The sequence below is a fragment of the Cervus canadensis genome, chromosome 8 (assembly GCF_019320065.1).
Source record: "Cervus canadensis isolate Bull #8, Minnesota chromosome 8, ASM1932006v1, whole genome shotgun sequence".
Lineage (NCBI taxonomy): Eukaryota > Metazoa > Chordata > Mammalia > Artiodactyla > Cervidae > Cervus > Cervus canadensis.
In genome coordinates this window covers 31,433,281-31,457,076 of record NC_057393.1, presented here as the reverse complement: position 1 = coordinate 31,457,076, position 23,796 = coordinate 31,433,281, and the positions used below count along the sequence as shown (strand labels likewise).

The following is a 23,796-nucleotide window of genomic DNA, read 5'->3' as shown; positions in this document are numbered from 1 at the left end:
TGCATGCTTCCACTGTGAAGGGGAAAATCCTTACCTGGCCAGGCCTGGAGAATGAGTTTGGCTGGGGGCATGGTGGTGGGGGGCGGGGCGGGGGGGCGCAGCTGGTGTTGTCAGTGTTCTCAGGTTGTATGCAGGGGATTTTCCAAAGGATCTTTAAAACAAAATCTAATTTTTAGGCCTAGAAACATGCCTCTACCATGCAGTATGACTTTAAGCTCATGAGATAATGAGATGAGCTATTTAATAAAAATATCAGAATTTATCCATCCAAACTGGTATTCCCTTCCCCTGCTGAACCACCGCCCAGAGATGCCAGATATTTATCCCAAAGCTGCTGCCTTTGTTCCAGATACTCTGGGGACTCCCTGGAGGATTTTCTTTGAGATCAATGCCACATTATTTGGAATAAACACAATGGTGGTAGAGCCTCATCCCGTGAGGCTGAATTTTATTTTTGGAAATAGTCAAAAGGGTTTTTGGCATTTGTAGCCAAGTCTGGTGAATAACCAGCTGATTGAGCTGGTAATGTTGTTTGGGGTCCAAATTGAGGCATAGTTATAAGGTCATGTGTTCTTGTGTTATACAGAAACAGCCCCCTAAGGCCAGTTCAGAGGAGGGGGTGCAGCACTCTCTCAGCAATGACATCACCACTGAACCAGGTGTAGGACCTTCCAGCAGGCCACCAAGAAGAGGACGCCACTAATTTGGGTGGGTGAGGCTTGGTGGGGGTTCTTTGGTTAAAAATGACTGAAACTGACTCTGTCTAACTTATGTGGAAAGGAAACTGGTTGGCAGGCTATGGGGGAGCTGGTTGGTTCAAGGGGAAGGCGGATGGACCAGGCTTAGAACAGACAACTCCAGAAGAGCCGGAACCCTCTGACAGGCTAGCTCAGATGCTGTAGGGAAAACAATTCAATTTCAAATGTTTCTTCCCTCCTTACATTGCTCTGCCCCCAAATGACAGTGTCAGGGGAGAGTCCAGTTGGATGTGTTTAGAGCTCGTGCCCACCTCTTGGCTCTTCCTCTTGGCATCTGATGGAAGAATCTTCAGGGAGTTTGTGGCTTCTGCAGAGTGCAGGCAGTATTTCTTGATTATCATTCTCCAAAACTGCCCACCAAAGGGGAGAAGCAATTTTCCACGAGGAAGGAAGGGAGAGTGTGTTTCGGAAGGACTAAAGACGAGGCACCAAAAAAATGACAAAAAATGAACTACAGCTCAGTTTTGCTATTATTACTCCTCCTGCATAATGTTATGTAAAACACTCATCAACGTCTTTCTCACTTTGTAAATTAAATGCATCTGCCTCATTGGTCATCTCCAGCTCCATAAGTTGACAGAATTTCTCCCGTTTATCTATCATCACCTGAAAAATACCTAGGTCTTCAGTCTGGTCCATCTTCTCCAGACAGAGCCAGACCCTCTTTCCCCTAGAGACTCACAAGTCCAGGGAACAAGCTCAGTTTTCTCCTCTTCTGATGAAGACAGCGGGCACTCTTCCTGTCGGCATGAATGGCTGTCACCACCGCAGCTGGCAATCACGTGAGGACACACCCCGAGGCTGGGGCTGTGGGTCAGCTGGGGCATGAGTGAGACCCAGCTCAAAGGTGCACTTGCTGCTGCAAGGTGCCAAGGTCCCCCTGTGAAGACCGAATGTGCATGATGCCAAGATGAACAGCCCCAGCCTGTTCACACACTGCTCACAGAGGGAAGGCCGGGTGCATGCACCCAGACCATTGTGAATAAGCAAGGCAGGGCCCGAGGCCCTCAGGGCAGCCACTGGCCTGCCCACCCCAGCCTGGCCTGCACCCACTGAAATAAGAGACCTCTTTGTGAACTGCCAAGAGCTCTGGGGAACTCACTGGACCTTCGTGGCCCCGGCCAGTGAGGGACAGAAGTACACAGCGCACCACCTCACTGCTGAGTCTCTCTGAGAGGTTCTTCCGAACAGAGCACCAGAATAGAATCGCAGACGCTGGCCTCGGTCCTCCAGAATGCTGTTTATGGAGGTTCTGAAAACTGTCAAAGCTTCAGTGTGTGGGGGAAGGGGTGGGCTCCGTGAGAGGAAGTGTGAAGGAAAGATGAGGCAGTAATGTTAGCTGGGAGCACTCATGTCTCCCCAGGAGTTGGGGCGGGGGGTTGCTGCGTAGGGTGAGATGCACAGGGGGTGGGAAGATGCTGGGCTCATGAGCAGCCTGCATCCTTACCTGGGAGGGTGAACATGTGCAGCTGGAGCCTGAGAGCTTCAGCAAGGACCCTCACCTCTCTAAGCCTCAGTTTCCTAATCTATAAACCCTAGGCAAGGCCTCCCTTTCATATTTTGACCTGAGATAATGTATGAAGACCATCCAGCCCAGTGCCCGCACATGGCAGGCACTCAATGAAGAACAACTCTGTCTTTGTGAGATGCCAATGTTATATAGAGCAGTCTTTCCAGACTTAGAGATTTCATGGCACAGTAAAACTTCAAAACAGACTTTGCAGCACTCACGTGGGATTGCCAATGTTTTATTTTGCCAGCTAAGGACAATGAAAAAACAACTACCATCTATGATGTCATAACCATAAAAATATTTTTAATACCAAAAAAAGCAGAAAGCATGGAATCTTAGAATTGAAAACATCAGTCCTTTAGACGAAATATTTTTGGCTTTATGAAAAAATTGCATCATCCTTATTTAGTTACTTTTGGTACCAAGTGAAAATGACTTCCTTCCAGACCTGCCTGGCTCTGGAACCAGTGGTAGGGAGGAAAGAGCCTGAATGCTGGAGCCAAATGGGTCTCGGCTTCACGACTGCATGACCTTTAGCAAGAGACTCGCCCTCTGAGTCTCACTCTCCTCCTTTACAAACGGGAAACTGTACCACCTCCTTAAATGAGAATGCGTGTGAAGGGCAAAACAGAGAGTTTGGTACATAGGGTGTGTGTGCATGCTCAGTCACATCTGACTCCTTGTGACTCCATGGATTTCAGCCTACCAGGCTCCTCAGTCCATGGGATTCTCCAGGCAAGAATACTGGAGTGGGTTGCCATGTCCTCCTCTGGGGGATCTTCTGGACTCAGGGATCAAACTTGCATCTCTTATGTCTCTTGCATTGGCAGGCGGGTTCTTTACCACTAGCACCATCTGGGAAGCCCCCTTGGTTCATGGTACATAATAGGTGCTCATTAAATGCTTATAACCAGGGACTTCCCTGGTAGTCCAATGGTAAGAATCCGCCTGGCAATGCAGGGGACATGGGTTCAATCCCTTGCCAGGGAACTAAGATCCCACATGCCATGGAGAAATTAAGCTCATGCACCATAACTAGAGAGTCTGTGGGCCACAACAAAAGACCTCAGATGATACAATGAAGATCCTGAGTGCCACAACTACGACACTAATGAAGCCAAATAAATAAATAAATAAATATTTTAAAACCATGCTAATACCAGACCCTCTTCAAATTTAAGAAGACTGGGTCACTTCCAGTTTTTTAAAGTCTTAATATATTTTAAAAATGAAGGCACCCTAAGACAGGATTGCCAAAATCATTCACATAGCTTAAAAAATACTATTAGAAAAAATATTTGGAACACATCCACACACAAATACATATCCAATGCACCCAATACAAATCCATGCATCTAACATGTGTGAGAATGAGGTGGGGGTGCTGCAGCCCCTGGGCCCCTGACAGGCCCTGCTCAGCTCCTTCCTAAGCCATGGTTCTCATGGATGACACACTCCGAGCAGACACCCATTTCACTCTCTGCTCTTTTGTTCTTTTTCCCTGACTGGAATTCACGTGGAACATTTCTCCAGACCTCCCTACCTTTAGGTCATAATTCTGAGCATGCAAATTTTCTTGGAAATCTAGCTGGTGTCTTTTTTGCATCACTGGATCTCAATAGGTTTCAAAAGGACTAAAATTGAGGGTTAGAAGGGAAGATAAACGGGTGCTGAAGTGGATGATTTAACTGAGGGATTCTAGGGCAGCCCGGAAAGGGGAAGGGGTCTGTGCCCGAGGGCCCCAGGGGCAGTGAGGAAGGGGTGTCAGCACGTGGCTGTGTAGGATCCTCCCAGGAGGGGTGTGTGTGCATGTGCACGTGTGTGCACCTTCTTTCTCTACAGAAATTCAGATTTCCTGTTTCTTTGTTTATTGCTTCCTCTGCATTGAGCATGTCAGCTCTATAAGTGCTGGGCCATGAATGTCTTGGCCCCCCCGTGTCTATAGTATTGAACACAGACACTGGCACATAGTAGGTGTTTAAAGAACGTTTGCTCAGTAAATGACTATTATGGTTGTCTGTGTGCTCAGCACTCTGCCCTCTTGAATCTGGGACTAGAACCCCTTCTACTGGAAGGGGTTTTCTAACCAGATGGTTTTCCTGAGCCACAGGGACCAGCACACAGCTACTCAGAACACCTTTCTTATAACTGGAACTTTCTCTCTGGTGGTCAAGCTGGGAAGACGAAGACATCCAGCCAGGAGCTGCTGGTGGTTTTGGTTCCAGACTCAGGGAGAAAGATGCTCTGAAGTAATTAGGCTGACAGGCCAAGATGCAGAGGCAGGGATGAGAGGCAGAAAGCAGGAGAGAGTGATCCTAGCCATCTTTGGACTTTGGCTCCTGTCAATCCTGGTGTCCACCTGCTGCCCCTGTGTCCGCTTTCTTGAGGCTGAGATGGCCAGATTTCCTTTCCATATGCCTCCACTATATATCCTCTTTTGTTTGGGGTGAGGAAAAATAAGTGAGCCAGGGTGACTTGTTATTACAATCAAAAGAGTTCTGACTAATCCAGTTTGTTAAAGGTAAGAACTGACCAGGAGGCACACTCAGGTGTTTGCTGACAGGTCAGTCTCTGAAAGATCTCATGGGCAGATGAAAGGCAGGACAGTAAGAAAGGATGATGGCAGCGGTGGTGATAGTGCTTTCCCTGTGTCAGACACAAGACCCAACATTTTGTGTCCACAATTTTGCGTCCACTGTCACTGTAAGCGCTATGAAGTAGGTTATTAGGTATTCCCACCTCTGCTTTATATATGAGGGAACTCAATTTCCTGAGAGGTTAGTCTACTTGCTCCAAAGTCCCAGAGCTGAAAAGAGAAAGAGCCAGACTTTTAAAAACTGAAATATAGTTAATAATTTCCCTGGTGGTCCAGGGGTTGCGTATCCGCCTGCCAATGCAGGGGACATGGGTTCAATCCCTGGTCCAGGGAGGTTCCACATGCCATGGGCCAACTGGGCCCACGCACCACAACTAGAGAACAGCCCCTGCCCGCTGCAACTACAGAAAGCCCAGGTGCGGGAACAAAGATCTTACATAGACAAAAAAAAGCTTAAAAAAAAGAAATATAGCTGACTTACAATGTTGTGTTAATTTCTGCGGTACAGCAAAGTGATTAAGTTATATATATATATTATTTTTTAAATACTCATTTTCGTTATGGTTTATCACTGGATATTGAATATAGTTCCCTGTGCCATCCAGCCGTGTCTTGTTGTTTATCCAATCTATATATAAAAGTTTGCCTCTGCTAACCCCAAACTCTCACTCCACCCCTTCCCACCTCCCCTCCCACTTGGTAGCCACATGTTTGTTAAGAGCTGGACTATCAACACAGGTTTGCCTGACTCCATGTTTCCCGTCCATATCTTGTGCACTTTTCCTCTCTCACCTTCTTTTCTCCTTCTCCCACTGCTCCTTTCTCTCATCCTCTTTCCGTCTCTTGTCTGATGTCTTTCACTCTTTTTTTCTCCCTTCAGTGACCCTTCTCTGGCCCCTTTTAATCCCATTCTTTTGACAGTATGTGAGCACATATTTTAAGACCGTGGCTTTCAACTCTTTTTCAAGTATGAAGATACCTTTTTAATGTTAAAAAAAAATCTCTGTATAATAGTTGCTGGGCTTTAGCATCTATTGATAAAATGCCCATGCATAGATGGATTCTCAGATACCTTGTAATAACTTGGCGACCTCCAGGTTGGCACCTACTACTTTAAAATATATGGAAGAATCCATATAACCATCCCTCTTATGGCTACCTGCTTGGTTTATTATAATATAGTAGAGGCTTATACATGCTACTATAGAGATCCTTTTTGCTCACTCTCTGCCTTCGGGCTACTAATTTCTTCTGAAATGTGGTTTTTTGGTCCCTTCTTTAATGGGTTTAATTATTTAAGAAGACATGAACTATGATACTTACATTTTATATATCACCTCTTGATTATTCAGGAACTGATTAATTCATGGATTGCCCAAGTCATGCCTTTTTTCCTATAACCATTTGTTTTATCATTCTATTTCTTATTAGCATCTTTTAGCAAGAATGGACAGTGGGAGTGAGAAATGTCTCTGGTTTCAAACTATGAATTCTAATGCAAGATTTCACTGAAAGAATTTGGAATTCTTCCCCAAAGTACAAATTTCTTTAATTCATCAGGCATGTTGACTCTCTCTGATCTCTGTTAAGGCAGCAGTTTCTCTGGCTCACCACTAGTTCCCAGGGCTCAGCAAGGTGTCTGGCACATAGTAGCTTAATTTAAAAGAATTGTAAAATGAATGAATAAAAGCTGAGTAATATAGTAGGGGTAAACAAACTTTTTTCTAGGTGGGGTAATGATTTATAGGAAACTAAGTAAAACACAAGATAACTTATTTTAAGACAGCATGTCTGCAGATAGCACAGTACAAAAATGTCTACATGACTGTTTTAAAAATTAACAACAGAAGATATATAGTTCTAATTTAAAAACAGAAAATGTTCCACGGTACTATCTTTTTTCATTGATGGAAGAAAGGATCAAGAGAAACACTGAGGTTTCTAAGATGAGGGTTGGTTCTGTTATATTAGGCATTAAATAAACATAATCACCCTCAACACACTAAAAATTGAGCATTTAGAATGTGCCAGGTGCTGTTATAAGCAATTTTTATGTCTTATCTCATTTGTCTTCACAACCTAGGAAGTATTATTGTCTGAAAACCATCAGAAAGTTAACAGTGTCCCTTGAAAATTTCCTTAGCTCTCTGAGCCAAGAATGAAGTTGTCCTTTTTCTATTTCCTAGTTTTAAATTAAAAATTTATTTCCCCTTGATATATTCCAAAGACTGACTTAGATTTCTAGATACTTTGAGATATGTTATTTCACTAGTTTTGCCCTCTGACATTAATGAATTGTATGGAAAGGAACTTTTACAATGAGATTTGCTGTATGTTTCAAAGTTTTCCTAATTTGTGGAGGCAAATGCTTTGTGTGTGGGTGGGAATTGCAGTGAGGGAAGGACAGGGTTCAGCCTCAGATCTGTTCCAAGGAAACTTTTACAATGAGATTTGCTGTATGTTTCAAAGTTTTCCTAATTTGTGGAGGCAAATGCTTTATGTGTAGGTGGGAATTGCAGTGAGGGAAGGACAGGGTTCAGCCTCAGATCTGTTCCAAGACTGGTGCTGTCCAGGAATCAGGTGCTGAAATGGCTTAACCAAGGCTTTCCTAGCCCAGCTGGGTGGAACAATGAATGATGGGGGATAGAGGAATGCAGCCTTGACCATATAGCCTGGTGTACCCACAGCTTCCTAGAAAGGCGAGAACTAGAATTAAGGTCTATCTCTTTTGGAGGGAGTTGGGGAAAATGGCTGGCTTCCCTCTGCCTCCTTTCATACTGCTTTGGCTTGGAGGGAAGAATATGGACAACAGATTATTGATGGAAAAGTGTATGTTAAAAAAACAAAAACAAAAACAAAATAAGGCTGCCGGCACTGGTAGTTAGTGGTGCATTTCACTGCTTTTTTGAGGTGTTAGATAGGAACCAGGAAGAACCAGAACTGGAGGCTCAATGATTTTGTCAGTTCCATGGAACTTCTCAGTCAACAAACAATTATTGTGGCTTAATGAAAGGGATGGGAATACTAGACCACCTTACCTGCGTCCTGAGAAATCTGTATGAAGGTCAAGAAGCAACAGTTAGAAATGGACATGGAACAACAGACTGGTTCCAAATTGAAAAAGGAGTACGTCAAGGCTGTATATTGCCACCCTGCTTAATTAACTTATATGCAGAGTACATCATGTGAAATGTGAGGGTAAATGAAGCACAAGCTGGAATCAAGATTGCCAGGAGAAACATCAATAACCTGTCATATGCAGATGACACCACCCTTATGGCAGAAAGCAAAGAAGAACTAAAGAGCCTCTTGATGAAAGTGAAGGAGGAGAGTGAAAAAGTTGGTTTAAAACTCAGCATTCAGAAAACTAAGATCATGGCATCTAGTCCTATCACTTCATGGCAGATGGATGGAGAAACAATGGAAACAGTGATAGACTTTATCTTCTGGGGCTCCAAAATCACTGCAGATGGTGACTGCAGCCATGAAATTAAAAGATGCTTGCTCCTTGGAAGAAAAGCTATGACCAACCTAGACAGCATATTAAAAAGCAGAGACATTACTTTGCCAACAAAGCTTAGTCAAAGCTATGGTTTTTCCAGTAGTCATGTATGGATGTGAGAGTTGGACTATAAAGAAAGCTGAGCACTGAAGAACTGATGCTTTTGAACTGTGGTGTTGGAGAAGACTCTTGAGAGTCCCTTGGACTGCAAGGAGATCCAACCAGTCCATCCTAAATGAAATCAGTCCTGAATATTCATTGGAAGGACTGATATTGAAGCTGAAACTCCAATACTTTGGCCACCTGATGCAAAGAACTGACTCATTGGAAAGGACCCTGATGCTGGGGAAGATTGAAGGCAGGAGAAGAAGGGGACAACAGAGGATGAGATGGTTGGATGGCATCACCGACTCAATGGACATGAATTTGAGTAAACTCTAGGAGTTGGTGATGGACAGGGAGGCCTGGCAGGCTGCGGTCCATGGGGTCACAAAGAGTCGGACACGACTGAGCAACTGAACTGAAGTGAACTGAACTTCCTTACCTAAGACCCTCTATCCATCCCTGAGACCCCTGCCTATTCCACTTCATTCATTAACTGAACACTGAGTATGATTTAGGTCCTATAGATGCACAGATAAAAAAGAGAAAGTTCTTGCCTTTAGGAGTCTGCAATCTAATGTGACAGGGCAAATATTAAAAAGAATTCTTGATCAAAGTGTATATATAAAATGTCTACTGTTTAATTAAATACCATTATGATATTTCTTTGGTTTGAGTTTCCTCTTCAATATGATCGAGCTAGCAAAAATCCTTCAGGAACATAGCTTAACACTAATCACAGATCAAAAACTGCTCTTATATATTCTTGAGACTCTTCCCTCTGACTAGGCAACCATAGGATCTCCTTTGGGACTAGGATGGTTATGCTTGGGTCTGCAACACAGAACCAGAGAGGGTGCTTGCTCTAGCAGGCTACGAGGCTGCCTTGGTCTAAATTTACAAGTCATGGTTTTGGTATTAGATGAGAAAAGTGGGTCTAGAAAAAATGGGTGGGGGAGGATTTATTGAAGGTATGCAAGGTGTTCCCAAAACTGGAGAGGTGCAAGAGGTCCATAGGTTGGAGACCTCAGGGACAGGACTCATGGCCTTGATGTCCCTGGAATTCTCTCTTCTTCTTTCTTGGTGTAACTTTTTTCTTAGTTTCTTTCATGGTATGGGGGATGGGGATATATCCGTGGTAATTCTGGGATACAGTCTCACAAGTCATGATCCAAGAGCAAAGGTAGAGCTTTCCTTCTTAGACTCTGGATGGAAAATCTCAGATCAAGAAGCTGACTGGTGCTTCCCTGGTGGCTCAGTGGTAAAGAATCTGCCTACCAATGTAGGAGACACAGGTGAGATTCCTGATCTGGGAAGATCCCACAGGCTGTGGAGCAACTCAGCCCGAATGCCACAACTATTAAGCCTGTGCTCTAGAGCCCAGGAGCTGCAACTACTGAGACCATGTACCCTAATGCCCATGCTCCCCAACAAGCGAAGTCACCACAATGAGAAGCCTGTGTGCTGCAACCTGAAAAAAGCCTGCACAGTAACCCAGCACAGTCATAAACAAATAAAATTATTTTTAAAAAGAAGCTGATTGGACCGTCTTAGGTTACAGAGAACCCCAGACTAATCCCTAGTGATAGAAAAGTTACTTGGCAGCCCCAAAGGATCTGTGATTAGAACAGTTCTCCAAAAGGAGAAGGAATGTTCTTCCCAAGAGAAACAGCAAAGACAGTGTGGAGGTTCAAAGAAAAGATTCTGCTACTCTATTCTGATGACCTTGCCAATCCAGTGCTGCTCTTCAGGGTGGCTCTCACCAGGTAGACTCCTCATTAGCCTGCTCATCTTTCCACTGCCCACTTGTGGCCAGTATATAAAGTGACCACAACACTAGGGCATGTCAAAGGACACCAGGTCGTTGCCCATGACTTCCTTTTTAAAAATATTTATTTTGGGTTGTGCTGGGTCTTCATTGCTATGTGTGGGCTTTCTCTAGTTGTGGCGAGCTGGGACTGCTCTCTGGTTGTGGTGTATGGGCTCATCATTGTGGTTGCTTCTCTTGTTGTGGAGCACAGGCTCAAAGGCACGTAGGTTTCAGTAGTTGTGGTACACGGGCTTGATTGCCCTATGGCATGTGGAATCTTCCCGGACCAGGGATTGAACCTGTGTCTCCTGCATTGGCAGGCAGATTCTTATCCACTGGACCACCAGGGAAGTCCTGCCCATGACTTCTTATGGCTGTAATTCTAAAAACAATATGGAAAGATGGCTGCTGAGGGAGAATGGGTCCTTTTTGATGTGTACAGTCACACATTTCCTTGGTTGACATAACCAAACACCAGTGACCTTACGTGGTATCACTTACACTGGCAATGGACTTTGGTCTTCACTATCCCATGCTCCTCCTTTGAGGCACAGTCCAAGGGTTTGGCCTGGCTACTTGAGAGCATGTGGCTTATTGTACTTGCTTCTCTGCCCACAAGCACACATCACTATACTTCTCCATTTCACATGAAAGTATCCCATGTTACAGAGAAGTTTCTACTTTGCAAGAAGTAAATTGAAGCATCTCTGAAGAGCTAAGGAAGAGAATCTCTTAAATACTACTTCTTTCAGCAGTATAAACCCTCTCAACACTTCTTGGTAATAGAAAAATAAGCTCCGGAGATTCTAAACCTATTGACAACTCTAGACTTCTATTTCCATCCATATGATAGATTGCTGAAGGACCTTATCACTACGAAACATGTAGGTTCTAGATAAAACATATTTTTAATGTATTACTGGGCACAAATTATTGAGAAATCTCCCAAAATCACCCCATCCCACAGAAAAGTGAGCCAAAACTAGATCTGTCAGTAATGAGTGGTAAACAAATGGGATGAGCTGACAGCATGGTGAAGATGCTTAACCCTAGAATCCTACACTAAATCCTGAATTAACCGTTGGAGAGACCTAGAGTGTTCCTAGGTCAATTGGACTCTCAAACCCCCAGCAGATGTAACTATAAACCCTCTCTGGTGAAAAAAATTTTCCATTTTAGGCCCACAGAGCTCCCACATTTTAAGATCAAGTAAATATACTAAGAAGGAAAGCCACTCCAAATAATTAGATGAAGAAAACAAATAAGAACATATTAAACTCCCAAGGACTGTAGATATCAGAATTGTCAAAACAGAATATATCTACGTAAGAAATGTTTAATGGAACAAGCAATGAAATAAATGAGTAAGCAACAAGACACTATCAGAAATGACTAGGGAGATTTGAAAAAGGATATGAAACCCCTAGATATGAAAAACAGTTTTAAAAACAAAAACTCAATAATTTAGATGCAACTGAAGGGAGAATTAGTGAACTGGAAGTTACATACAGAAAGTTACCCACCAGCATCACAGAGGGACAGGAGGTGAATAACACAAAAAAGGTTAAAAGATTTAGAGACTAAAATGAGAAAACATGACATGTCTGAGTGGAGTCCTAGAAGGAGGGAGCAGAGAGAAGGGATAGATTTTCTTAAAGATGATGGCTGAGAACCATTAAGAGCTGATGAAAGATATGAATTCTCAGATTCAGGAAGCACATGCTGGATTTAAAAACAAAATAAAACCCGTATCAATACACATAGTGAAACTGCAAAATCTTAAAGACAAAAAAGAGGAACAAGAGACAGACCACCTACAAAGGAAAGACTAATAATGGGATCTCCGAGACAAGTGACAGAGGAATAAGAACTGCCAACCTAAAACTTTTGAATGCAGAAAAATTACCTTTCAAGAATGGAGATACAAAAAACATATTTTTAGGTTAAACAAAAACTGAGAGATTCTACCAGCAACTGGCATTCAGTAATGAACAGCTAAAAGAGATATGTTTGGAAGAAGAAAAATGATTGGAAGGTCTTTCTGAGATACAAGAAAAATAAAAATAAGCAAGCAAAATAGTAAAATTGGATAAGAATAAAAAAAATTGCCTTTAGATAAAAAAATAACAATAATTATAACATAGGGTTTGCAAAGGGCAAGACTAAAGTACTATATGTATACCAGGAAAGGGTGTTCAGAGTTAAAGTGTACTAAAATCCATGTATTGTTATAGAAAGGCATTGATAATTTTAGAGTTCATTAAGTTAAAAATGCACCATATAATCTCAAAGGGAACCACTAGAAGGACAGAAGTAGAGGATATAAATCTCAAATCAGTAGAGGGAGAAAGTCAGATTTCAATAAGAATCTCTACCTCACAACCACCCCCCCCCACCCCGCCCCGCCAAAAAAAGCTCCTAAATCAATCAATTTTTTAAAAGCAACAAAAGAAAAGAAAAGAAAGAAGCCTTCAAAACTTGGAAGTTAAAAAACAATAAAAAACAAGCTTAAACACATTAATGTTGCCATTAAATGGAATGGACTAATCTCATCAGCAACAGGTCACACATGGTTAAACGATTGGAAAAAAACATAACTTACACTTACGTTGCATACAAGAAACATCTAAAACATAAGGACTTTGGAGAGTTCAAAGTAAAACTATGAAAAAAGATATCCCTGGCAAATACTAGCAAAATAAAGATATAAAATCAGGCTACAATAACATCAGTCCGAAAAGCACAGTTCCTGATGGGTGCTGCTGTCGCTGTGCTTAGTCGCTCGGTTGTGGCCGACTCTTCGCGACCCCATGGACTGCAGCCAGCCAGGCTCCTCTGTCCTTGGGGATTCTCCAGACAAGAATACTGGAGTGGGTTTTCACGCCCTCCTCCAGGGGATCTTCCCAACCCAAGGATCAAACCCAGGTCTCTCGCATTGTAGGCAGATTCTTTACTGACTGAGCCACCAGGGAAGTGATGGGTGAGGTCTTCATAATGATAATGGCCTCTATCATCAGGAAAATATAAGAATTCTTAAGACATGGCAATATATATGAATATCAAATCATTATATTTGATCTGTAAACCTGAAACTAATACAATGATATATGTTAATTATATCTCAATTTAAAAATATATAAAAAACTGCATCTACTAAAGTAGCCTCAACATATACACACCAACAAAGAATTATAGAAGGAAATAAACTACCATTATGATCTGAATGACACAATTAACAAACAATTTAACAGGCACATATATTGGGTTGGCCAAAAAGTTCATTTGTATGGAAAAACCTGAATGACATTTTTGGCCAACCCAATAGAATAACAGTTCCACCTTTCACTGTCACTGTGACTCTCAGCAGATCTCTGGGTCTCAGTTTCCTCATCTGAAAAGTGGGGAAGACACTATCTACAGTGCTTTCATGAAATCAAAAATATCATCAATGATACGACATTATTTTTTTATGTATCTCTAGGGAAAAAAAAACCTGCCCATTAAATGCAAGCTGCCAATTATAGGTCACATCCCAATTTTAGAGACGTAAAAATCACTAGGGGTAGGGGATTAAGAGGCAAAGACTACTATATATAAAATAAATAAGCTACAAGGATATGTTGTATAGTACAGGGAATGCAGCCAGTACTTTATAATAACTATAAACAGTATAATCTATAAAAATTTTGAATCACTGTGTTGTAGACCCAAAACTAACATAACATTGTATATCAACTTTACCTCAATAAAAAATGTGAAAAAATATGTGAGTTAGACTCAATTAAATGCTACATATCATAGGGGCTGCTGTGATGGTTTAAAACGAGATGATGTAAGTAAAATACAAGACAAGTTGCTTCCGCCCTCCACCCCTTCACAACTTCAGTCTGCAAACAAGGGGAGAGCATGTAAAAATCGGAAGCAGGGACTGTCTGCTTTTAGCTTCTTCATATCCTTGCATGTCTTGAAAATCAACTGATTCCTCACAAGGAAAATGAAGTCATAACCACAACATTCTTGAAAGAAAGTGACTCACCAGGTCAGTAGGACTGGTGAGAAGGGGTGAGTGAGGAAAAACACAAGAGAGGGAGGCAGGGGTCAGATTGGACCCCTTGAGCAGAAGTGATTCTGGGAGTGCAAAAGGGCACTTGTTCCAGAGAAAGGTGTGAGTTGAGTTTCAGGGAGGAGGGGGATGAGGGGGGATGGGGAGACAGGGAAAAAGGCCTAAGGGCTGAAAGGGTGGGGAGGAGGATTTGTCTAGGCTCCAACCTGCACCCTGGGGAGTCTGGTGTGGGACCCAGGGGGCAAGGAAGACATTCCAACCAGACCACCACTTAAAAAAAATAGAAGAGAAATTAAAGGAAAGTGCCTGGAGACAGGGCATATATCCACTTTCTGAATGGATGAAAAATTCAGACTAAAAGTAGCTTTGCCGTTTTCAGCAGAGGCAATTTTAGTGTCTTAATTATATTACTATTTTGGAGTAGCTTTTTATAAATACTCTTCAATACTCTGTGAAAATCAGTTTTTTGTCAGAATGCTTTTTTTTTTTTTTAAAGTTTAGTTGAAAACAAATAAACAACAAAACCCAAATAAGCCTGAGGTTCTCTTCGAACCAGGGAGGTCTTTGCCCCCTTGTTAAACAGACCTAACCTATCCTTCTTGAGACCATTCAAATGCCACCTCTGTGATTCTCATTGGGAAGGACTCTCCACCGGCTCCAACCTCCTGGAACATTTGCATCTCCCTGGGGGTACAAGTCACCTATGACTCACTGAAGTGAGTGTATCTGTCTCCAAGGACAGTGAGATCTTTAAAAGCTCTGAATTCCTCTCTCAACTCCCAACCACCCATGGGACTGGGAGTTGAATGGTGAGCTGCAGGTTGAGTTAATGTGGTGGGTGGAGGGTCACCCAGGAACCAAGTGTGATTTTAGGGACCTGTTCTTAGGGAACTGTCACTGAATAGAAATAATACTTTTGTTGGTGATGTATCTCTTTTAAGTGTGTTCTCTTATTCTTCTAAATAATATGTTTGTGGGTGGTACACTTCTCTTATTGCTGTGAAATTAATAAAACAATACTATTAAAATGTTCATAGGTAATGGCCGTTTCCTCTCTGAGAAGTATCACCAAGCACCTGGCCTTTGACTTTCCAGGTGGAGCAGTGGTAAAGAATCCACTTTCCAATGCAGGAGACACAAGAGACTCGAGCTCAAGCCCTGGGTTGGGAAGATCCCCCAGAGCCGGAAATTGCAATCCACTCCAGTATTCTTGCCTGGAGAATCCTATGGACAGAGGAGCCTGGCGGGCTACAGTCCACGGGGTTGCAAAGAGTCAGACACGACTGAGCACACACACGCACCTGATCTTTACTTAATGTATTAATGTTAGTTTCCCATTGTTGCTGTAACAAATCACCACAAACGTAGTGGCATAAAACAATACAAACTGATTAGCTGACACTTGTGTATGTTCCAACACTGGTCTGTGCTGAAATGAGAGTGTTGGCAGAACTGCATTCCCCTCAAGAAGCTCTAGGGGTAAATCTCTTTCCTGACTTTTCCCAGCTTCTAGAGGCCACTCACATTCCCTGACTCCAGGTCCCTCTCTCAAAGCCAGAAAAGGTGGGCTGAATCTCTATCACCTCGGATCACTAGGACCTCCCCTTCTGCATTCATTTTTTCACATTAAGGACTGTGACTACATTGGGCCCACTCAGATAATCCAGAATAATGTCCCTATCTCAAGGTCCTTAACTTGATCATCTCTGCAGAGTCCCTTTTGCCATGCAAGGTCACATATTCATTGGTTCTGGGGTTTAAGACATGGGTATCTTTGGAAGGCCATTATTTTGTCTACCACCCCTTTTGACACCTTACTGTGTGTGTGTGTGTGTGTTTGTGTGTGGCCAGTGTAACACAGTAAGGGCCTCAGTCCTCTAAGCTGTCAGGAGAGTCTGTGACTTGGAGTGGAGAGTGAAATCTTTGCTCATTGCTTCTGGCCACCCAGGGCTGAGGAGAAGGAAGTTCAGTTATAGCACTGAGACATCTCTGGAAAACCTGCCATGCACTGTTGAGTAACCTTTTTATAGAAGTTTTAAGAATGGGTTTTAAAGCCCTGGCTTCTGCTCCAGCTCATGCCTTGTTAGTATTCAAAATCAAGGGCAGTCCATGCTTAACCATAGAAGAAGAGCTGGCACCCTGCAATCATTCTTCCATGATACCAACAATGAATCTTAGGGTTAAGGGTGACCCATTTAAGAAATATATTTTTGCAGAGAAAGCTTTAGAGGAGTCTTTTTAGCAGTTTGAATCAGAGTATTGAAGTTCCTCAATCCAATTTTTAACAGCGATGGCTTCTTTAAAAGATGTAGAATAGGACTTTCCCCCCTTCTTTATTACATCTAAACTGATAAAGTTCAGACCTTGGAACCTATGTGGCAATACACATAGTAGGTGTTTGAATAGCTATTGATATCACAATCCCCCAAATCACCTTTTATTTCTAGGCTATGAATACACAGGAAAAGATTGAGATTGGAAACAAGATTCATTAAGATTTAAAATGTACATATTATTCCCAGCATTTCCACTTCTTGGTATCTATCCCAGAGAAATATCTGCATCTGTGTGTAAGGATGTGCAGTACAGCATTGTCTGCAAAGGTCACAGATAACAGACAGCTTAAATATCACTTGAGGAGTGGCAAAACAAATGCGGTACATACACACAAAGTAAGTTAAAAAAAATTAAGTTAGATCCACATGTTCAAACAAAGAATATGCTACACACTGAAGAAAAGCAAATTTTGAAACAAAAGTTTGATACCCTTCAAAGTTATACATTTAAAAAATATATATATGTAACACAGAAATTTCCATAAGTATAAGCACCAACCTGGAAACAATCGCTATTCTGGAAGAGAACTGGGATGAGCTTGGAATAGGGATGGGAGGTTGATAAAGACGGAATTTTTCTTTATCTATATTGCGTGGATTCTTTTGCAAGAAAAGATATTCATGCTATCAAAATGTAAAATGTATCTTAAACTTAAAAAGAAACTGAAATAATCTAACACTTCAGGTTGTCAAAACTGATGATCAAATCTATTACAACATTACATTTTATAAAAGTTAAGGCTAAAATTTCAAAAGTATTTTTCCTATTTTGTTAAAAGTATGTGTATCTGTATATGTACAACATATATTTATACTTATTACACACATTTAATATATGTATGTGAATACTACATCTATCTCCTATATCTGTCTACACATACTATATACATCTGTTGTTGCTCTTGTTGTATCCAACTCTTTGTGACCCCATGGACTGCAGAACAGCAGGCCTCCCTGTCCTTCACTCCTCGAGTCTGCCCAAACATACGTCCATTGAGTTGATGATGCCACCTATAGATACCACATATATCTATAGATGCTTGTAATAAAATCCATAAATGCTGCTTTGGTTAAATTATAGATAAATATATCATTCTTTATCATTGTTCTTATTACTTATAATGGCAAAAATATCTCTCATATGATTATGACTAATCCGGTAACTGAATACAGTTTGCCTTTTAAGTAATTCAATTAATTTTAGTAAATTTTAAAAGTCTTCTGACATAGTTACAGAATTAAGAAAAAATGAAACGCTGGTTTACAATATGTAGCATCCATTTAAATGAAACCCTTCCAGCTGTGAGGAATGCACTAAGGTTTTATCAACTGGATGCTCTTTGTGTAGAAAAACTGATCTAAATCGTAATTTAAACTTTACAACCACTGCAATCTTTCCATTTGGGGAAAACTTCTTGGAAACTGACAAGGTAGAGGGGTTATCTCAGACCTCTGGGGATATCCCAGGAAGCAAAAGCTCCTCTGAAGGAATTGTGCGAGATTGACACCAACAGGGCTTCTGTTCCAGACGGCAGGAGACTGTAGATTGGGTGTTTAGCTCCGCTGAGAAAAGGAGGAGCCACCAGCTTTTTATTTACCCCGGGAACTCATCTCGAAGATCCTCAATGGTCTGTTCGTGCGCCAGCGTCTCTGGGGGTGATCAAATCCTCCCCTCACCCCGCAGGGAAGAGACTGTAGGCAGACCCGCAATCACGCACCTGCCGGTTAACAGATAAGCCCTCCACATGCGGAGGCACTCGCCCAGCTACGGTGGAGGAGCAGAGCCGTCCCTCTCCCTCCCCCATCCCCACAGAACAAAGGGCGGTCACTGTCTGCTCCTCCCAGGGTCGGATGAGAGCACACGCTTTCCATCACAATTAACTTAAGACTCTGAAACACAACACAAACTCACCCGCAACGTGTTCAAAATCAATGCCATCAATACCCAGAATGAGGATACCAAAAAAGCAAAACAAAACAAACCTATTCAAAGAGTAAATACTCAAAGCAACAGGGCTGGAATCAGACACGCTACAAGGTCAACAAATCCAAGACAAGTTCAAGTACAGTGCGTCTTATAAACTGAAGAGCTGGCCATTATCCCAGGGGTTGAAACGCAGATGCCTTTAGGGGCTGGCTAATGGAAAGGTCTATAAGATAATAGAGAGTGGGCCTCTCAGGAGCTGGACCCCAGGTGCCCACATAAGGGCATTCACATTCCATTTTTTTAAGTTTCAGTTCCTGCTATGTGATTCCTAAACAGCCTCTACCATCAAACAGAGAAGCAGAGTTAAATATGGGTGTGTGTTAGTTGCTCAGTCATGTCCGACTCTTTGTGACCCACCAAGCTTCTGTAGCCCACCAAGCTTCTCTGTCCATGGAATTCTCCAGGCAAAATACTGGAGTTGGTAGCCATTCCATTCTCCAGAGTATCTTCCCAAATGACCCAGGGATGAATCCAGGTCTCCCACATTACATGCAGATTCTTTACTGCCGGAGCCATCAGGGAAACCCCAAATATGGGTGTAGGGTGGATGAAACTGAATAAAAGTCAAAATCAGAAACACTGCCAAGGAGTCCACAGGGCATGAAAGGCAGAGCAATGATCCTAGCTGTCATTATTTGAAAGGGTAGTGACCACTTACTTGGTTTATATCTTCAAAGGTAATAATAGCAAAGCAAAAGTTAAAAGAAATGGCGTACTAAGCTCAAATATGAAGGATTTAGATTAATCAGAAAGATTTTTTAACATAAGTAATTGAGCTGGATTATGAAAAGGTTGCATACATTCCCTTGAAAGGCTTTAAGTAAATGGAGCCTCCAAAAACCATAGGTGTGACCTTACTGGAAGGCAAGGGGTGGACCGAATGACCTCCCAAGGTCCTGATTTAATAATGTCTGTATAGTCAACTCCTGGTTATCCAGCCCAAAGAAGAAAGACAGTGACAAATCATTCTGAGCTGAAGATAATAAAAAGTTATATTTGCCTTTGGAATGTATTTTGGTACTTAAATTAGAACGTGTCTTTCTGACGCTCTGAGAATTCACAATGCTTCATAACAGCCACAAAGAAGGCCTGACCTAGAGCTGGGAGGCTGCCCAATTTCGCCATCCTGCCCTCCACGCAACTCTTCTTCTTTGCTGGGGGTGCATGCATGCGTGCTAAGTTGCTTCAGTCTTGTATGACTCTGCGACCCTATGGATTGTAGCCCTCTAGCCTCCTCTGTCCATGGGATTCTCCAGGCAAGAATACTGGAGTGGGTTGCCAGGCCCTACTCTAAGGGATCTTCCCAACACAGGGATTGAATCTGCATTTCTTATGTGGATTCTCATCGGCAGGCGGGTTCTTTACCACTAATGCCACCTGGGAAGCCCTTTGCTAGGGGTGAGCAACATCATCTTTTAGAACACCCAGCAGTCCAAACTTTCTCAGTTAGGAGCCGCCTGGCGCAGTCTTTCCCTGAATTATGGTTGACTCAGGATGGTCTGGGTTGCTTTTCTGGAGGATGACTCCAAAGTGCTGCAGGCCGTATAGGAAGCAGCAAGCTGGACAAGGTTTAGACATCTACTCTAAACTGCCTATGAAAGATGATCTAGCTTCTCTACCATAGAAGACACAAAAGAAAATTTATTGAGTTCCTTGGCACAGAAAGTGAAAAAAGCTTCAGGGACTTCCCTGGTGGTCCAGTGGTTAAGAATCCTTCATCCAGTGCAGGGGATGTGGGTTTGACCCTTGGTCAGGGAAGTAAGATCCCACACTCCACAGGGCAACGAAGCCCACGTGTCACAACTGGAGATAAGCCCCAGCACCGCAATTAAGATCCTGCATGCTACAGCTAAGACCAGACAAATAAACATGAAGGAAAGGGAAGGGCTTCCCTGGTGGCTCAGTGGCAAAGAATCCGCCTGCCAGTGCAGGGGACATGGGTTCCATTCCTGGTCCAGGGAGATACCACATACTGTGAAGCAGCTAAACCTGTGTGCCACAACTATTGAGCCCCTGTTCTAGGGTCTGGGAGCTGCAACCACTGAGCTCACATGCTACAACTACTGAAGCCTGCACACCCTAAAGTCCATGGTCTTCAACAAGAGAAGCCACAGCAATGAAAAGTCCAAGCACTGCAACTAGAGAGTAGGCCCTGCTCATCATAACTACAGAGAAGCCCTCATAGTGATGAAGTCTCAGCAAAATAAAAAACAAACACATAAATAAATTTTAAAAATTATTTAAAAAAATAAAAGAAAGAGAGGATGAAGTGAATGCCCAGCACTGGGAAAGCAAAAAGCAGGATGCTCAGGAGATGCAGTAACCATCCCCTGCACCTCAAAGGATGGGTGGAAATGGAAATCTGAGCTGGTGGCCCATCATCCAAGATGAAAGGAGAGCCTGCTCATCACAGTATCTTGTAGGGGCCCCAGAGGAGGGAAGGATGGGAAGCAGGGAAGTTGCCTCACTGTTCTTTGTCCTCTGGCTCCCAGTGCCTACCAGAGGGAGGCTGGTATCACCTGGCAGGAGGCAGGACCAACCAGAACATCTCAGGAGTGCATCACAGCCCCTGACCCAGAGACCCTGGTGCAGTGGCACAGGCTCCAGTTGGCAGGATTTGGCCAAGAAGACTTTTTTTTGGATTTAGACAGTCACTGGACAGCCACAGACCTGAACACAGACAAGCTGCCTGGCCCCAACCCTGCACAGGTAATAAGGGGATCTGGTAATAAGGGAATCATTACAACCGTTTCTGTTTTTCCTTTTTCTATCACATTCTGCTCTTTAGTTTTTCCTTCTGATGTCCCAGAGCTGTGCTGTTACAATGAAATAAAGTTCAGTTCCTTGGTCACAGTAGCCACATTTCAAGTGCTCAACAGTCTCATGCCCACTGGCACTATATTGGACAGAACCAACATAGAACTTCTACATCATCATAGAAAGTTCTGTTTGTCAGCCAGTAATCTAGACTTCCAGGAGAACCTAGAATCTAGGAATTTCTACTCTTTTTGGGGTCGAATAAAAAAAGGAAGAAATGCACTTACAAAGTATCTTGTCTATATGTCATTACTACTGATCCTCACCATGTGTGGTAGGTGGGGGTAGATTTCAACATACCCATTTTAAGCTTTCCCCACTTTAAGTCATTTGCACATGGAACACAACTATTAGATGGGACAGGATCAAAACCAGGTTTCCTGGTTCCAAAGTCAACGCTTTCTACTGTTACATGCAACGGCTACAAATAATGTTACTTGCCATTTACTTTGTTCAGTGTGGCCATAAAAACTCTGGCCTTCCAGAATGAGGTTGACAGGCCCCTGTTGTGTTTTTATTGATTGGCTGATTTTTGAAGTGATAACTAAACTTTGTACAATGTACTTTAGCAGCTCTATAGTTAGAGAGCCTTGGGGTTCAAATCCTGACTCATCCTCTTACTATTTACTTGATGGAGGGCAAATCACTCACCATCTCTGAACTGTAATTTCCTCTTCTTGTACATTTACTTTATAGTGTTGTCAGGAGGATAAGACAGTGTATGTGAAAGGCTTAGCACAGTATCTGGCACATATCTGTGCTCCATAAATAATGATTATTAATGGCAACTGTCAGAATTTACAGTTAACCGTCATGTGCAATAGCCTGTTAAAGCTTTTAACAGGACAAGGAGGTGCATTGCTATCCCCATTTTTGCAGATGATACATCTGAATTTCAGGGCACAAGGGGCTCACTCAAGGTCACGCAACTAGAAAGCTGTAGATCTAGGGCATGAACTCAAATCTTTTCTTGCTACACAGTGTTGCTTCTCAGGAGAGAAGGAAGCAGGGGTACCAAGGCATGGTTTAGAGGGAGTTTAGGCATCCCTCTTCATCCCCATATTTCCCCCTTCTCTGAAACAGGCAATTAATGATTTCTTAATCTTGTGTAAAATGCCATGCAAAGGCAGCTTTGAGCATCCCCCTCTATCGTAATTGTTACCCTCAAGCCCCTCCTATATAGAGATTCTAGAGTCTCATTGGTAAGGAAGGAACACTGGCATAACTAAGGTGGCTGAAAGATGAACAGAAGGCCTTGAAGCACAGCATTCAAATCTTCTCTCTGGAAAGCCTGTGGATCAAACCCTTTTCTTCCAGTCTACCCTCCACCCCAATTCACTGCTACAGCAAAAGAGCAAGGACGCAGCCTACCAGACCCCAGCTGAGCCCAGCCAAGACCCATGTGAGTGAGAATGTGTGTTGTTGCCAGCCACTGGGTTCTTGGAGTTATTTGTTATCCGGCCCTCTTGTAGCAAAAGCTGACTGATTTATCTATCAAACTCAAGGTGGGAGGCACTTACCCAGCCACAACGATCTCAAAGTCCCCATCGCGGTCCACATCAGTCACTGCCACTCCGTAGTTGAGCTGGGTGGGGTTGCTGTCGTAGTCAGGGGGCAGGACTGAGTTGGTGACTGCCGTGAACATGGGTTCAGCCCGCTGGGACCCCTCAGTCAGGGGCAGAACCCACAGCAGCAGCAGGAATAGAAACACCTGGAACATCTGAAACCAGAAGTTACAAATGTTACCGACTGAAAGCAGCCCAGGAAAATCGAATCCCAGGTTGGCTTGGAAGTGCCTTTCTTCCCACTTGCTGGAGGGCTTGGCAACCCCTATGCTGCCACTTTTCCACAAGACCCATCCTGGCTATGCTCTTTCAAACTGTGACCTGCCCCCATCACTGAGGTCACCCTTATGCTCCTCTGCCTTTTCGTTTTCTACAGCATCTATCACTGTATAACATGCCAGATGATTTCCTCATTCATCATGTTTTATTATTCAGTGTCTATCTCCCTCCGCTAGAACATAAGCTCCACCAGGGCAAGGATCGTTGTCTATTTTGTTCATGGATGCATATCAAGCCAAGGACAGTGTCTGGCACATAAGAGACACTCAACACATATTCGGGGGGGGGAAGGGAGGGAGGGAGGGAGAAATACACTTGCATCTTTCATGCTCTGGGAGAAAGAAGAAAATAACAGATCTCAGATGATCCAGGGGCAGGTGAGACCCCCATGCAGGTTCACGTTTAGAACAATAGCAGAGAAAGTAAAGGATTAGCCTTGTGTGGGACCGACCCCAGAGGTAACCCAGA

The 23,796-nt window shown here is 43.0% G+C and overlaps 1 protein-coding gene across 4 annotated transcripts in view; it reads right to left on the bottom strand.

The window, feature by feature from the left end:
* Positions 1 to 23,796, bottom strand: part of CRTAC1 (cartilage acidic protein 1) — a 172,087-nt gene that overhangs the window by 128,736 nt on the left and 19,555 nt on the right. For all 4 annotated transcript variants that reach the window (XM_043475789.1, XM_043475792.1, XM_043475790.1 and 1 more), the window contains exon 2: positions 23,005 to 23,204. In XM_043475789.1, coding sequence (XP_043331724.1) covers positions 23,005 to 23,204 — 200 coding nt within the window. The remainder of the gene's footprint in view (positions 1 to 23,004; positions 23,205 to 23,796) is intronic.